This window comes from Rhinatrema bivittatum, chromosome 5 (genome assembly GCF_901001135.1).
Source record: "Rhinatrema bivittatum chromosome 5, aRhiBiv1.1, whole genome shotgun sequence".
In the NCBI taxonomy this organism is placed as follows: Eukaryota; Metazoa; Chordata; class Amphibia; order Gymnophiona; family Rhinatrematidae; genus Rhinatrema; species Rhinatrema bivittatum.
Genome location: NC_042619.1, coordinates 14,842,900 through 14,859,136, shown reverse-complemented (window position 1 = coordinate 14,859,136; position 16,237 = coordinate 14,842,900). Strand labels below are relative to the sequence as shown.

Below are 16,237 nucleotides of genomic sequence, written 5' to 3'. Positions count from 1 at the left end.
GTTTGGCCACTGTTGGAAACAGGATGCTGGGCTTGATGGACCCTTGGTCTGACCCAGTATGGCATGTTCTTATGTTCTTAGTTATTGCTGAGATTGTATGGTATGGGAAGGATCTAGGTGTCTTGTTTTTGCAGGCGTCTGTGTTACTTCAAAGCGTTTGGCAGTAAAGAGACTTTATTTGGCCTAGGTGACACCAGAATTTGAATATTTATTTTTTGCCTGTTGGGTTGTAATGTGAACTATCCTAGTTTTGCTCTGCACCCATTGCAAATGTCAAGTTTTTATGATTATTATGACTATTGCTATTTTATTGTAGTTATTTTGTTCTCTGCCTTTCTAGAAAGAAGACTGATAAAAGAATGTAATGAATATTTGTTGTATTACTTAATTGTATATTTATTTAGCTATTTTCTATACCGGCTTTCACGACCAGTGGTCGCATCAAACCGGTTTACATTTAACAAGTCGTGCATTGAACATAGAACTTAAATAACTAAACTGGTGCAAGAATTATAGTTACAATAAACAAGGAAGTATACAACTGGGAGAATGGGAAGAAGAAGAAGAAGAAAGTAGAACAATTGATAAAAACAAAAACATGATTTTTCGGTTAGGTGTTTTTTGTTTGCTTTCTACATGATATTTTCCTTGTATATTTATAAACTAATAAATATAAAATAAATGCATACAGATTATTAATGCATGTTTACTGTTGGTGAGTGTATGAAATAATTGAGTTTAAATATTTTGATGCATGACGGCTATTGCAGGCTACTTAGAAATCCCTCTCTCGGGTGCACTCTGAGGCATTGTTTATCAATAAGAGTAAAACTACCTGAGCTCAGACCTGTATGTCTTCTGCCCACATGTTATGCTTGGGCATCCCGCCCTCTCCCAAAAAAAAAAAAAAAAATCCGTTCTGGCTGAGCCACTGTATAGGAGTCAAAACTGTAGCAGAACTCAAGCATGCATGGGACAGACTCAAAGGGACCTTAGTGGCAGAGGGAGGGAGAAGAGCACAGATGAAGCAAGACCAGTGACAGCACGGTAAGCAGGCAGACTGGACGTCTGTCTTTCAGTGCAAGCAGGCTGTCCGTAAGAAATAAGGCTTTAATTCAGTGCCGGCTTGTCTAGCTATCAGAACGGCTGGATGCTGCTTCTGGCACACACGCCCCTTCCTGTAACCCATGTCATGCCCTGCGGGTTCCGGGTCCTGTCTCTGCAGAATTCCTGCGGCTTACTTCCCCTTTTTATTTTAATCGTTCCGCATATCACTCTGGCAGCTCATCATGGCAGTAACATTATCTGACTCTGCATCTGTGGCTCCGTGCCATGCAGTGTGAGTGACTGCTCACTAGATGGCGCCCCTGAACAAATGAAGCCCTATGAAAGGCCCCTTGCCACTACATTCCTCTTATTTTCCCAGGCATTGCTGGACTTGGGGTGAGGGGAGGGATCTGAAGGGGGTAAAAGCACCCCTGAAAATATATATATGAGGAGGGATTCGAAGCAGCAGTATAGCCAATATAACATCGGTCACATTACACAGTAAACATAATAGGTCATTAAAAAAAAATATCCCGCACAGGAGGCTTGTGAATAAAATGAAAAGCTTGGGAGAGAGCACCAAGGTGGTGGGGCCTGGATTACAAACTGGTTGACGGAGAGAAGACATCATGTGATGGTAAATGGACTTACTCTGAAGAGAGAGCGGTGTTCAGACCAGTCCTGTTCAATATCTTTGTGAGCAACATTGCGGACGGGATAGAAGGTAAAGTTTGTCTATTTGTGGATGATACTAAGATCTGCAACAGAGGGGACATGTCGGAAGGATTAGAGAGAATGAGATGTGATTTAAGGAAGCCTGAAGAGTGGTCAAAGATTTGGCAGCTGGGATTCAATGCCAAGAAGTGCAGTCATGCATCTGAGGTGTGGTAATCCAAAAGAGTTATATGTGATCGGGGAGAAAGACTGATGTGCACAGAGCAAGAGAGGGACCTTGAGGTGATAGTGTCTAGCAATCTGAAGATGGAGAAGTAATGTGACAAGGCGATAGCTAAAGCCAGAAGAATGCTGGGCTGCATAGAGAGAGGAACAACCAGTAAGAAAAAGGAGGTGATGATCCCCTTGTACAGGTCCTTGTGTTCAGTTCTGGAGACCGTATCTCAAAAGGGACAGAGACAGGATGGAGGCAGTACAGAGAAGATGATAAAAAATGGTGGGGGGTCTCCATCAAATGACTTATGAGGAGAGGTTGAAGGACCTAAATATGTATAACCTGGAGGAGAGGAGGTGCAGGGGAGAAATGATACAGGCCTTCAGATACCTGAAAGATTTCAATGAAGCACAATAAACAAACCTTTTCCGCTGGAAATAAAATCAGTAGAACTAGGGGTCATGTAATGAAACTCCAGGGAAGATGACTCAGAACCAATATTTCTTCTCAGAGAGAGTGGTGGATGCCTAGAATGCCCTTCTGGAGGAGGTGGTGAAGATGAAAACAATGAAAGATTTCAAAGGGGCATGGGATAAATATCCCCAAATGTGAAAGGATGGAAATGAAGGCGAGAGTGCATGGAGGTAACTTGCTGGTGTGGCGGTTACTACCCTTAACCAATAAGCTTTATGCTTGTGAGGTAACTCCAACATTGCTCTCTGCTTCAAAGGCAAGAGGTAATGGGGAATTGGACTCAGACAGGAACCAACAAGGGATCTGATTTTGACAATTTGAGAAAGTAAGGGGGGGCCCAGTATGACGCAGCAGTTGCAACCATAGGCTTGCTGGGCAGATTGGATGGACAGTTTGGTCCTTTTCTGACGTCATTTTCTATGTTTCTAATATAAAAGTTTACTCATTCTGTAGATGAAATGTTTGTTTGACTTGCCATTGTGGTTTCTGTTTGCTGTGTTTAACATGCCGAAACCTTGATGGGAAGACAGGGAGGGGCATCGCTATGCCCAAATTGTGTTCTCTAGGTCCCCATTTGGAGATACCGGTGGTCTATGCTCAGTAAGTGGAGGGGGAACTAAGGAGGGAAAGGGAATGGTCTGTAATCAACAGTTAAGGAAGTTACAAACTATAGAACTGAGAAGTCAATCTTTAAAAACATGCCTTGTGCATGCTGGGGCCAAGGCCGGGTGGCTTCTAGCAGAGAGAGTAGGACTGTTAGATGGTTTCTCTTAACACACTCATTTTTGGATAAAATATGGATGAAAAGATTTGGGTTGGAACTCGGAACACAGACGGATTAGGATCTCCTATAAAAAGAAAAATAGATGTTACAAACACTCAGAAGGTATAAAATACAGATAGCAAGAAACTAAAATTTCAATGAAGAAGAAAGCAAAAAACTATCTAGAGAATGGGTAGGTCAATGCTATTACTCTCCAGCACTACACAGGAAAGGAGGTGTGGCAATATTAACAGACAAAAGACTACAAATGGAAAAAACTCGTATCTATAATGAGGCTGGTAGAGGAGTACTGGTTACGGGGAAGCTACTAGAGAAAGAAATTACGTTGGGCAATTTGTATCCTCCGAACTCCTCTCTTGTTTGTTTTTTTTATAAAACTGGTATCTGAGTGTGTGGATCACAAAGAGTGATTTTAACTGGGTTAGGGAGCAGCTTCCGGACCGGTCCTCTTGTAGTTCCGGAGCTAAGCTCAAGAAGAAGCAGGGTTTTTATTTTTATTTATTTATTTTATTTAAAACATTTTATATACCGACTTTCACAGACAAAGTCTGACCAAGACGGTTCACAACATCAAGTATAAAAGATTAAAAGAAAAACTAAACAAAAACTACATAAAACAAAACAAAAACAAAATCAATAAAATGTAAATAAAATAAAGTAAAGTAATAGATAGAAAGAAATATAATATATAATTATAATCCCTAATTCTTTAGAAAAACTATACTAAGTTTATAACAAAACAGGAAAAGTCAGAAAAGATAAGAAACTGAAGACCAGTGTTATCACATGGTTAGTAGGAGCAAGCTATTAAGGTTATATGTATAATATACATCCGCTAATATCATAAAGATCTTTAAGGATATGTATTCGCTTCCTCAATTCCTGCAAAAGCCATTTTAAATAGGTAGGTTTTCAATACCTTCTTGAATTCATTGTGATCGGTAATTAGTCTTAATGTATTTGGAATCGAGTTCCAAAGTATGGGTCCCGCCACCGAAAACGCTCTCTCTCTGGTTATATTCAATCTGGCCAGCCTAACCGTGGGAACATCAAGTAGGTACTTGGTGGTGGATCTAAGATTTCTAGTAGGTTTATATAACCGTAATGAAGTACAGAGCCAAGTTGAATCCGGATCATGTATTAATGAGTGGATTAGTGACAATATTTTATATTTCACCCTAAACTTAATAGGCAACCAGTGTAAGCCAAATAAGATGGGGGAGATATGATGCCTCATGGGTGCTCCTGTTAGTAATCGAGCAGCAGAATTCTGAATCTGTTGCAAAGGTCTTAAAGTAGAATCTGACAAACCCAAAAATAGACTATTACAATAGTCCAATCCTGAAAAAATAAGGGATTGAAGAACCATTTGAAAATCTGATTTAAATAGTAGTGGTTTTAATCTTTTTATTGTCTGTAATTTGAAAAATGAATTCTTAACTAAATGAGAAATGTGATGTGTTAAAGATAAATTGGTATCTAATTGTATTCCCAGGTTACGAGCTACTCTTTTTATCTCAATGACCTCTGCACCTAGTGTGACTGAGGAAGGTGGACAATTAGTAGGATTCTCGATCACACTTAACAGAAGGAGCTCTGTTTTTTTAGAATTGAGCTTAAGCCTACTATGGCTTAACCATTGCTCAATAGTCTTTACATACAGATTACATAATAGGGTTCTTTCCTATGGGTGTTACTAGATCCATGGTGTCTCCTCCATCCGGAGGTAAGAGACTATCCTCACATCTCCAGAGCACCTCAGACAATGCCAAGGATATGCTCTTTCAGAAGGTACTTAAAGCTGAGACAGGAGCTGGGTACTTCTGATCACTCACTGATTTAGCTGGAATTCAGGGCTGCAGAGCCTCAGCGAGGTCAGGGGGGTTTGACGGTTCCCAGGACATCCGTCAGCAGATTTGAAATTCCATGCTTACCTGAAACAAAAGCTTGAGCACATGAATAGTCACCACAAAGAGACAGGGACTATTTTAGGAAACAAGCAAAGCAGTAACCAGGGGGGAGATAACAGCTAAGGAGTTAAATAAATCCATTCTACATCTAGAAAGAGAATTAAAAGTGGCTAAAGAAAAACTGATGGCTGCCCCTACCGTTGAGAACAGGAATGAGCATAGAGCATTATTAGGTTCACCTAACATATTTTTACATTAGAGAGTCCAGAAACAGCTGCTGAGATCATCGCACCATTTTCTTAGGTTCAGAAACGAGGCAGGGAAAATTATGGCCAATCTAGTTTAAAAAAGATGACACGGGTAAGCATTGCTGGGAAGCGAAGGATGTGTGTGACATTTTTAAATATTTTCACCAATCTCCATATTTGGCTGAACTGTAAGCAGAGGTTTCCAAGTAGGAAAATAGCTTTGTTGAAAATGTAAACAGGCCTGTGCTGCAAAAGAGCCAATTAGAAGAGCTGAATAAGCCTACAGTACTGCAGGAAATACTTGACTGTATTTCACCAAGGACTTCACATAAAGCGCCAGGGCCTGATGGGTTTAACGCTGATTACTGTAAGGATTCGGCGCATCAGCTGTTAGTGCCACTGGGGAATTTTTTCAATGAAGCGTTTCAAAGAGGAGAATTTCCAGGGAATTCCATGAAAGCTCATATCGCTGTGTTGCCCAAACCTGGTAAAGACCCCCAGAAACCTCCCCCTCTCTGTTGGATTTTGATCATAAAATATTTGCAAAAATTCTGGCTAACAGTAGCTCAAACATATCTGATTTTGAGATACAAAATACGAATTTCAAAATTGCAGCGTTTGCAGACTATGTTTTAGTATTTTTGACAAATCCCTGGGTGCCCCTTAACAATATCATGCAGTTACAGAAGGAATCTGGGAGACTTTCAGGGTTAAGAATAAATCTGGATAAATCAGAGGCGATAGATGTGTTGGGATATTTACAGAACAATCGGGTGGGCCCCTTTCCGTTACGTTGGGTTCATGAAGAAATGAAGCATTTGGGGATTTATAGAGCGCTTGATATTCATAATATATATCGAAGCAATATTGCACCCTTGCTGTCTAAAATGAAAATTAAGCTACAAGGATGGAGTCTTCTACAGTTATCACTGAATAGCAAAATACAATTATTCAACATGATGACTTTGCCACGCTGGTTATACGTCTTCCAGCTACTGCCTGTATGTTTGACTAATTCTGATTTATTAGAATTTTAGCGTATTCTTTGGAAATCGATTTAGGGTTCTAAGAAGCCACGAATAGCCCTTAAAACCTTGATGTTAACAAAAGAGGCTGGGGGATTAAGTTGCTCAGATCTGCAGCTGTACAACTTGGCTTGTATGCTGAGATATATAAAAGACGGGTTCTATGATACCTCCAACTGTTCTTAATTGAATGGTGCACCCCATTGAGTTTATGTAATATATCCCCAGGCACGACATGCCGGATCACATAAAGTCCAACATAGTGGTGAGGGCGAGCAGACAAGCCTGGAAATTGTGCGAGATTTTAAGAGGTCGAAAAAGTGGTCTCTCCATACTTTTCCATATGGGGGAAAATCCCCAGTTTTTGTCAGGATTACAGAATTTAACTTTCAAGAGATGGAGAAGGAAGGGACTTTATCAGCTGAGACATTTCATATTGGAAGATGAACTAACAATAAAGATATTTGAAGATTTAGAGTTTGAATTGACTTGGATACTAAACAATTTTACGACTATCTCCAAGTTCGACTTTATTGGCTCAGTAAAGGAATAGGAAGGTAGGCTTAAGGTCCTTTGTAAATCTTTTAGAACTGGTGACAATGAAAAAAACCTCTTGTGCAAACTTTAGGAAAATTCTTTTGGGCTGAAGGAAGAGAGATTCTTTTTCTACAGTTGCTCAGCTGGTGTTGGACAGCTGGAATGGGAAGGCTACAGATACTATAAGCCTAACAGAGCTGCAGAATTGCTTTTCCACATCTCTCTGGACTACGGCGAATGAACTGCTGAGGGAAACTCAGTATACATTTTTGCGATGAGTATACAAACTCAAGTAGGAGCTCATAAAGCAAAGATATGTGCATCTGATCTCTGCTTAAAATGTGAATCACAGAGGGGAACCTATTGATGCAGCTTTTGCAGCTAAGTTCGTGTGAACAATTTCTGGCAGAAACTAACAACTTATTTAAGTGGTTTGCTATCACACAAGTTACCATTGTCTGCAGGGTTGTGTCTATTTGACTTATTCTCCGATATTCAACCGGAACTTTCATATGAACTGCAAATATTCTTACGCAAGGCTTTCTTAATGGCGAAAAAGATGATTTTACCCAACTGGTTGACCAAAGAGGAACCTTCTTTGCTGGAATGGAAGCTTAGGTTCCATAAACTTTTACTCTATGAGCATCTGACTGCTAAAAATTCCTCTTGGAAACATTATGATGTATTCTTTGCAGCATGGGACAAGTATGTCATGGCAATGAGCACAAAAGCTCGTAGGATGAATCAAGTGACGATGGTAACACCTTCCGCTGGTATGCTGAGGGATGGATAGAAAGTCAAAACTGTCAGTTCAGTGGAGGAGATCTACATTTACACACTTTAAAAGATACAGTGCCCCTGTTATCATTCTAAATCTACCCGTGGTGGATGAACGACAGTGGGGTAAGCACTCCTCACTCACTCTTTTTCCAACAATTTTCTATGTCTGCGTCGATTTACCAAGAGACTTTCATGAATACAACTGGGGGGAGGAAGTCCGGAGATACTGGAGGGGAATTTTTTCTGGTTTGGGGTTTCTAAACTGTATGCTGTCAATTGCATAAGCATACATTGTTTGTTGGAATTTTTGAAGATAAAGTAAAAAAAAACAAACCCTCAGAAACCTGCTATTCAAGTTTAAGGTTTCAATGTATCTTCACAAGCAGTGCAAGGCACTGAAATTCCATCCACACTTATTTCTGGCAAAAACACTAATCCTGACTGATGACTCTTCCCACAGTGCACCTTGTATAAACACTGATTGATGACTCCCTGTGCAATGCACCTACACTAACACCGACTGATGACTCCCCCATGCAGCTCATCCTACACTAACACGGACTAATGATTCCGCCCGCAGCACACTCTGCACTAGCACTGAATGATGACTCCCTCAGCTGTATATCCTGCACTAACACTAATGACCCTGTACTAACACTGACTGATGACCCCCCCCCGCCGTATACCCTGCACTAACACTGACTGATGACCCCCCCCCCCGCCGTATACCCTGCACTAACACTGACTGATGACCCCCCGCCGTATACCCTGCACTATCACTAATGACCCTGTACTAACACTGTATACCCTGTACTAACATTGACTGATGACCCCCCCATGCAGTGCATCCTGCACTGACTGATGACCCCCCCGCCGTATACCCTGCACTAACACTAATGACCCTGTACTAACACTGTATACCCTGCACTAACACTAATGACCCTGTACTAACACGGACTAATGATTCCGCCCGCAGCACATTCTGCACTAGCACTGATTGATGACTCCCTCAGCTGTATATCCTGCACTAACACCGACTGATGACTCCCCCATGCAGTGCATCCTACACTAACACTGACTGATGACCCCCCGCCGTATACCCTGCACTAACACTAATGACCCTGTACTAACACTGTATACCCTGCACTAACACTGACTGATGACCCCCCCCGCCGTATACCCTGCACTAACACTGACTGATGACCCCCCACCGTATACCCTGCACTAACACTAATGACCCTGTACTAACACTGTATACCCTGCACTAACATTGACTGATGACCCCCCGCCGTATACCCTGCACTAACACTAATGACCCTGTACTAACACTGTATACCCTGCACTAACACTAATGACCCTGTACTAACACTGTATACCCTGCACTAACATTGACTGATGACTCTCCCTGCTTTGCTCCCTGCATTAAGACTTGATGACTCTGCCTGCAGCGCACTCCTCACAAACACTGATTGATGATTTCCCTTGCAGCACACTCTTCATTACCGCTGACTCATGATTCACTCCACAGTGCACCTTGCACTAACAATTCACTGATGACTTCCCCTGCAGAAGACCCCCTGAGAACACTGCCTATAGCACAACCTGCATGAACATAGACCAACGATGACTCCCTCCTGCAGTGCACCCTACACTAACACTGAGAACGCTGCTTGCAGCGCACCCTGTATAAGCATAGACCAATGATGACGACTCCTGCAGTGCACTCTGCACTAGCACTGATAGATGAATCCCCCTGCAGTGCACCCTACACTAACACTGAGAACGCTGCTTGCAGTGCACCCTGTATAAGCATAGACCAATGATGACGACTCCTGCAGTGCACTCTGCACTAGCACTGATAGATGAATCCCCCTGCAGTGCACCCTACACTAACACTGAGAACGCTGCTTGCAGCGCACCCTGTATAAGCATAGACCAATGATGACGACTCCTGCAGTGCACTCTGCACTAGCACTGATAGATGAATCCCCCTGCAGTGCACCCTACACTAACACTGAGAACGCTGCTTGCAGTGCACCCTGTATAAGCATAGACCAATGATGACGACTCCTGCAGTGCACTCTGCACTAGCACTGATAGATGAATCCCCCCTGCAGTGCACCCTACACTAACACTGAGAACGCTGCTTGCAGCGCACCCTGTATAAGCATAGACCAATGATGACTCCTCCTGCAGTGCACTCTGCACTAGCACTGATAGATGAATCCCCCTGCAGTGCACCCTACACTAACACTGAGAACGCTGCTTGCAGCGCACCCTGTATAAGCATAGACCAATGATGACTCCTCCTGCAGTGCACTCTGCACTAGCACTGATAGATGAATCCCCCCTGCAGTGCACCCTACACTAACACTGAACGCTGCTTGCAGCGCACCCTGTATAAGCATAGACCAATGATGACGACTCCTGCAGTGCACTCTGCACTAGCACTGATAGATGAATCCCCCCTGCAGTGCACCCTACACTAACACTGAGAACGCTGCTTGCAGCGCACCCTGTATAAGCATAGACCAATGATGACTCCTCCTGCAGTGCACTCTGCACTAGCACTGATAGATGAATCCCCCCTGCAGTGCACCCTACACTAACACTGAGAACGCTGCTTGCAGCGCACCCTGTATAAGCATAGACCAATGATGACGACTCCTGCAGTGCACTCTGCACTAGCACTGATAGATGAATCCCCCCTGCAGTGCACCCTACACTAACACTGAGAACGCTGCTTGCAGCGCACCCTGTATAAGCATAGACCGATGATGACGACTCCTGCAGTGCACTCTGCACTAGCACCGATAGATGAATCCCCCTGCAGTGCACCCTATAGTAGGACTGATGATTTCTCCCTCAGTGTACCCTGCAGTAATACTGACTGATGACTCCCCCTGCAACACCCCTTGCACTAACAGTGACTTATGACTCCCCTGGCATGTAGCCTGCACTAACAATGTCCGCTAACTCTTCACTCTGCACACCTAGGCTTGCCAACTGGCTCTAGATTGTCAGGACAGGTTACTCCAATCCTAGTTTTAACCTCATTGCATGCAGGGATCTGTAGTTCTGACTTCCCTATCACATGCTCTAAAAAAAACAAAACAACCGCATCCACAAGTCCCTGTTTGCAGTGTGGTAAAAGCAGGACTGGCTCAACCTGTCCTGAAAATCTGAAGCCAACTGGCGACCCTATGCGCCGCCTGCACTAACACTGACTGATGACCCCTACCAGTATTCACAGGTCCCCCCATGCAGGGACAGATGTTACATGATTACCCCGGGCTCGTTTCTTCTATCCAAGGCGTAAGGGCACAGAGATGCACCAAATGCAAGCAGAAGAACACTTCCTGTGGAGCCCAAAGAAATATTCGAAGCCCTAAAGTAACAAGACTGGAAACTGATAGCACACAACCTGCTACAAAAAAATAATCTTACATGAATGGAATCAGAGCAAACAAAGCGATTTATGGACAAAAAAAAAACCAGACTGGCTGGATTTTCTAATCCGGTTGCATGTCCTGCAGAGATCCTTAAGATCGGCGAATAAAGGACGGCTTCAAATTCCATCTGTGAACTCTGCCCATCTGATATTAATCAGAGAGCGATCCATTTCAATTGCCGGTCCATGCATTTGGAACACTGTGCCTGTAGCATTGCGTTTAGAGTCAGAGTTTAAAGCTTTTAAAAAAAAAGCTCTAAAAACATGGCTTTTCGAACAGGCTTATATTGATTATCTTGAAAAAAACGGACTAATTGGTTTAAAGAAACAGTATTTTTACTTTTGTTTTATGTTCTTTTATTAATAATTGATTAACAATCATATTTTATTGTACCTTTTAGATATTTTAGTACGATTTTATGATTTTGTAACATGTAAACCATTGCGATGTATATTATGAACGACGGTATACAAGAATCGTTAAATAAATAAATAAATAGAGAGAAAATCATTTTGGAAAAGACAAAATTATGTTTGCGAGCTCCCCGTCAGAGACTCGCCGGCGAGTTTTGCCCGTGAATAACTCGGCTTCTGATGTGCAGCACTTACCTGCCAAACCTCTTGGCGTGCAGGGCTCTGGGCGGCAGCACAGGTGGACGGATGGGCAGGGGAGGGGGAGCGCCTCTCGTAGATCTCTTTTCTGGGCGGTGAGATTTCACTGGCAGAGGGGGCAAAACCGGTTTCGTCTTCTCTTCCAAATCCCCCTCCCTCGGGCTGGGCCCACCTTCGGCTGCTGAATCCAAGGCGGCTGACAGGGCAGGAGAGCCAAGCGCTGGGGCCGCCGACTCCCTCTGGGAGTTGATCGGAGCAGGGAAGTGCTCCGAGGAGGACGGAGGGGAGCCGGAAGAGAATTTCATGGGCGGGCGGCACCCCAACCTGGGGGGGATGGGAGGGGGTGCTTGGTTGAGTCTCGGAGGACTGCCTCTCTCAGTCACGGCAAGGGTTTTCTGAACGGCAAAGGACATTGTGTCATCTCTGACCTCTGCTTCCCTGGAGGGGCTTGGGATGACCCGGGGGCCTTCGGTGGATGTTCGGAAAATGTTCCTTTTCATGGGAACGGGCCTCGGCCCGACCTCTTCCATGGCGGAGGGGTCCTCCCAGAGAGACTTCTGGAGGCTGCAGAGGATGCGCTTGCGGTGGCCCTGGAGGTTCACGCCAATCTCGATCAGTGCCTCATCACTGATGCTCCGGCAGTCCGACAGCCTCCAGAAGTCGTTCTTCTCAAAAAGCTCCGTGTACTGGTCCAGATGAAGGGCTCGGAGCCACTCAGCAACGCCTAGTGATGCGTCTTCTGTCATCATGTGAAGCGCAGAGAACTGCTTCCCTCAATTCATTCCTCCTGCTGCACTGCACCACCTAATAAAGAGAAATAAAAACAAAATCAGATTTGCATCCCACCCTGCGACTTGCATTTTGAGAGCCAGACACATATTATTGTTGCTCTTTTCTTTTAAAACGGGGCCTGCCATGGGGGTTTACACCATTTGCAGAGAGTGGGGCAAGACAGGAGGGCGTCAGTCCAGGATCGCCATCACCTCCGTTAGGCTAGGGAAGTTGGCTCTCAAGCCTGCTCCTCCAGGCTCCAGGACAGACGTGCTTCTCTGGCCCTTTGCATAAGCGGGTTACTTTGCATTATTTTGGTTTCCGTCTGGGGACCTCAAGGTCTGCATTTGAGAGTCACTAGGCGGGTACTGCCTTGGCTACTATTGGATTGGCGGCCATGAGCAGACCGGAAACGTTTTTGCGAGTCACTTGCTTTCCAACATTAAGGCAGACACAAGGAGCATTCTGCTGGATGCACAGATAAGGAGCAGCATGGCTCAGTGATAACGTGGTGGGAAGAGGTCCTGGCTTTCTCAGAGCCTGTTTGAGGGGCTCAGGGTCCCTGGACTCAGTTTTTCGTTATCTTCCCGTGCACCTGCATTCCCCCTACGCTCCACGCTCCGCTTAGGGTCCCCAGTGGGCGAGCACTGCCTTTGGGCTTAACTCTAGGATCCAACCAATGACTCGGGACAGGGTTTCAGCTGCACAGTGGTGATCTAGGGACCCGGCAGAAACCCAGAACCAGTCCAAACCTGCTTCCCTTTCCACTTGGGAAAATTGTGGGAGGTGGAGGCCGCAGGTAGATCCAGCCCGCTCTCTTTTTTATTTCCTTAATTAGTGCTGCAGCTATAGTTGCATCCTTCCTCCCTAGGCCCCCTGCTCCCAAGTCAGGCCTCCTCACAGCCTGGACGTCAGCCTTAAAACCTCTCTCACCACCATCAGTTTGGTCAGCTGCTCTGTGCACCACACCCTCTTTTTATGAGAAGTTCTTCACCCCACCCCCCTCCCTCCCGGATCAGCAGTGTCCCCAAAAAATCCAGAGTAACAGGCGTACTGTGAAAATTGAAACTTGTCCTGTAGGAGATTCTAGTGACAGGGTGAGAAGACCCCAGAGGAAGTAAGCAGGGTAGGCAGGGACAGGTGAGCAGAGCAAATGGTGCTTATGTGCCGAGATCTGTTACTAGGATTCCCTGCTCAGCCCCATCAGCCCCCAAACGAGCCCTGACACCAAATGCTGTGCTTGGACAAGAGCTCAGCGGGGACAGGAGACCCTCCTTGGAAGTCTAACCCTATCATGGGTACAAAAGCCCCCCCCCCCCTTTTCCAATTCTCCCTCTATAAATATTCTGCAAATTCAACAATTACAATGACAAACTAAGGTGTCTTTCGTTGGAGTTTGGAAAAAAAAACCGGTAGGTCTGGGGAAGGCTTGGATAGGAAGGAACCAAGCAAGAAGGAAGCTGTGTTGCTATTAACAACCAGGGAGAGAGCTGAAGTTATGAAATCTCTTCCATGCATGCCAGGTGCAATCAGACAGAATGTAATTGGGAATGGGAGATTAATGACCTGTGCTCTTTTGCACATTGATCCGAGAGGGTACAGAGCTGGGATTGCATAAAGTGACTCGCCCAAGAGTCAATAGCACAGCCGGGGATTAGAACTGAAGCACAGGGAGAGGGGGTGACCTGCCCAGCGTCAAAACAAACAGCGTAGACATCCTTGTGTCGAAGCAACAGAAATGGCAAATAGCAAAGCCAATGAACGACAGGCCATCTTACTATTTGCCCATTATTTGGTCCCTGCGGTATATACAAGAAAACGCTTGTGCCTTGAACACCACTTCTCCCGTTGTTTCACACTCTTGTGGCTCACTGTGTGTTTTGCATCCTTGCACTATTCTACGTGCGCTCACTATCCGAGTGTTCTCTACGCCCGCACTAGAGCTGGAGCCATAAAACTTACGGCTTTTTCCCAGATTTACATTTTTTCCCCAAATCCATTCCTCAGTCTGTAACTGCAGCCCAGGCACTGGTTTCTAGAGATTTTATCCCTTCAAATATATACATATTTGTTTATACAGGTTGCCTTTTTCGTATCCTTATTTTGAATTTCGCATCCTGTTTCTTTCTGTGACTTATTTTTTTGCACATTCAACCTGTGACCCAGAGCGCCTCCTGCATCCCAGCATGCTGCCTCCCTCCCAGGCCTGGCTCTGGTTACAAAATGCGAATGCTGTGGCCTCCCAGAGATCACGGGTCGGAGAGAGCTCGGCGATTCTGAACCCTGACCAGTGGTTCTCGGGCTCTCATAATGAGGCCGAATAAGAGATTTGTGAACAGTGAACCTAAGACGCAGGTTGATGTATGCAAATCTCTTTCGTGCATATTCGCTAGGGAGAGCCGGAAAACCAAACCGGTTAGTGGAGAGAGCCACGGACGACCAGATTGAAAACAATCATACAGACTCTGGAAAGGTTGCACAGGGAAAAGTAGTACAAAATTATAGCACAGTGCAGCGTGCATTTCCACTGCTCAACAGGCCCTGCAGGTCACAGATTTATTCTATTTATTTATGTAAAGTCTTAGATTCCACAAGTTCCTACCCAGGTTCAGGACAGATTACATGGTAATTACATAATTGGCAGAACACAGTCTGGCCACCAGATGTCGCTGTCCCTGTATTACAAGGCTCTAATAAGAAGCCATCCATTCCCCTCCGTCCCTCCCACCTGGCAGGTCTGGATTGGACGTCTGAACACTATTTAGCCCAGCCATTCTAAGGCACATTGGGATCAGTCTGAGGAAGACGCTGAAGAGTAAGGATGTCTGATTTTTACTCTCTGGTGAGGCCTCCCATCTGTTAGAAGTAATACCTCATCGTGCACGCCCTGCCAGATGGTCCTGCTCCTACTAATTTATGGAGAGATAGATTTTTACACCCGATTCCCCTTTGGAGCGAAAGGGCTCCCTCCAGAGGACCAAAGACCTGTGAGCCCTGAACCCTAAGTGGGCAACAACCAGCGATGGATCCTGCTGCGAGAGACAGTGAGGGCAGAAGATGCATCTGGTTTAAACTTTGGAAGGTTTTTAGATCCCTTCTCCCTACTGGGCTTGCAGTGTTCAGGTAGCCTGATCCCCTTTGACTTTTCACCACGAGAAGTCCCCCCAGAAATATCAATTAAGGATGAAAAAAACAAGATCAGGAGACCCCAACCAGATTTCCACACTATGGGACTATGCTTGGGCTGGATGTCCAAGGAGAAGATTATCTAAGGAAAGATTTTTGCTGTGAAGTTGGGGACCCCTCCAACAGGATTCCCGGTTAGCTGCTGGGTGAGCTTTGCGCAAGGAAAATCACCATGGGAGCTCTGCCCAGGAGCCTGAAATAAAAGAACATAAACTGCCATGCTGGGTCAGACCAAGGGTCCATCAAGCCCAGCATCCTGTTTCCAACAGAGGCCAAAACCAGGCCACAAGAACCTGGCAATTACCCAAACACTAAGAACATCCCTTGCTACTGATGCAATTAATAGCAGTGGCTATTCCCTAAGTAAACTTGATTAATAGCAGTTAATGGACTTCTCCTGCAAGAACTTATCCAAACCTTTTTTGAACCCAGCTACACTAACTGCACTAACCACATCCTCTGGCAACAAATTCCAGAGCTTTATTGTGCGTTGAGTGAAAAAGAATTTTTTCCCATTAGTCTT

General features: G+C 44.8%; 1 protein-coding gene across 7 annotated transcripts in view; it reads right to left on the bottom strand.

Moving 5' to 3' along the window:
* ARAP1 (ArfGAP with RhoGAP domain, ankyrin repeat and PH domain 1) overlaps window positions 1–16,237 on the bottom strand; it is a 437,360-nt gene that overhangs the window by 327,264 nt on the left and 93,859 nt on the right. For all 7 annotated transcript variants that reach the window (XM_029602046.1, XM_029602051.1, XM_029602048.1 and 4 more), the window contains exon 2: window positions 11,755–12,561. In XM_029602046.1, the coding sequence (XP_029457906.1) occupies window positions 11,755–12,506 (752 nt within the window). In that variant the 5' untranslated portion in view covers window positions 12,507–12,561. The remainder of the gene's footprint in view (window positions 1–11,754; window positions 12,562–16,237) is intronic.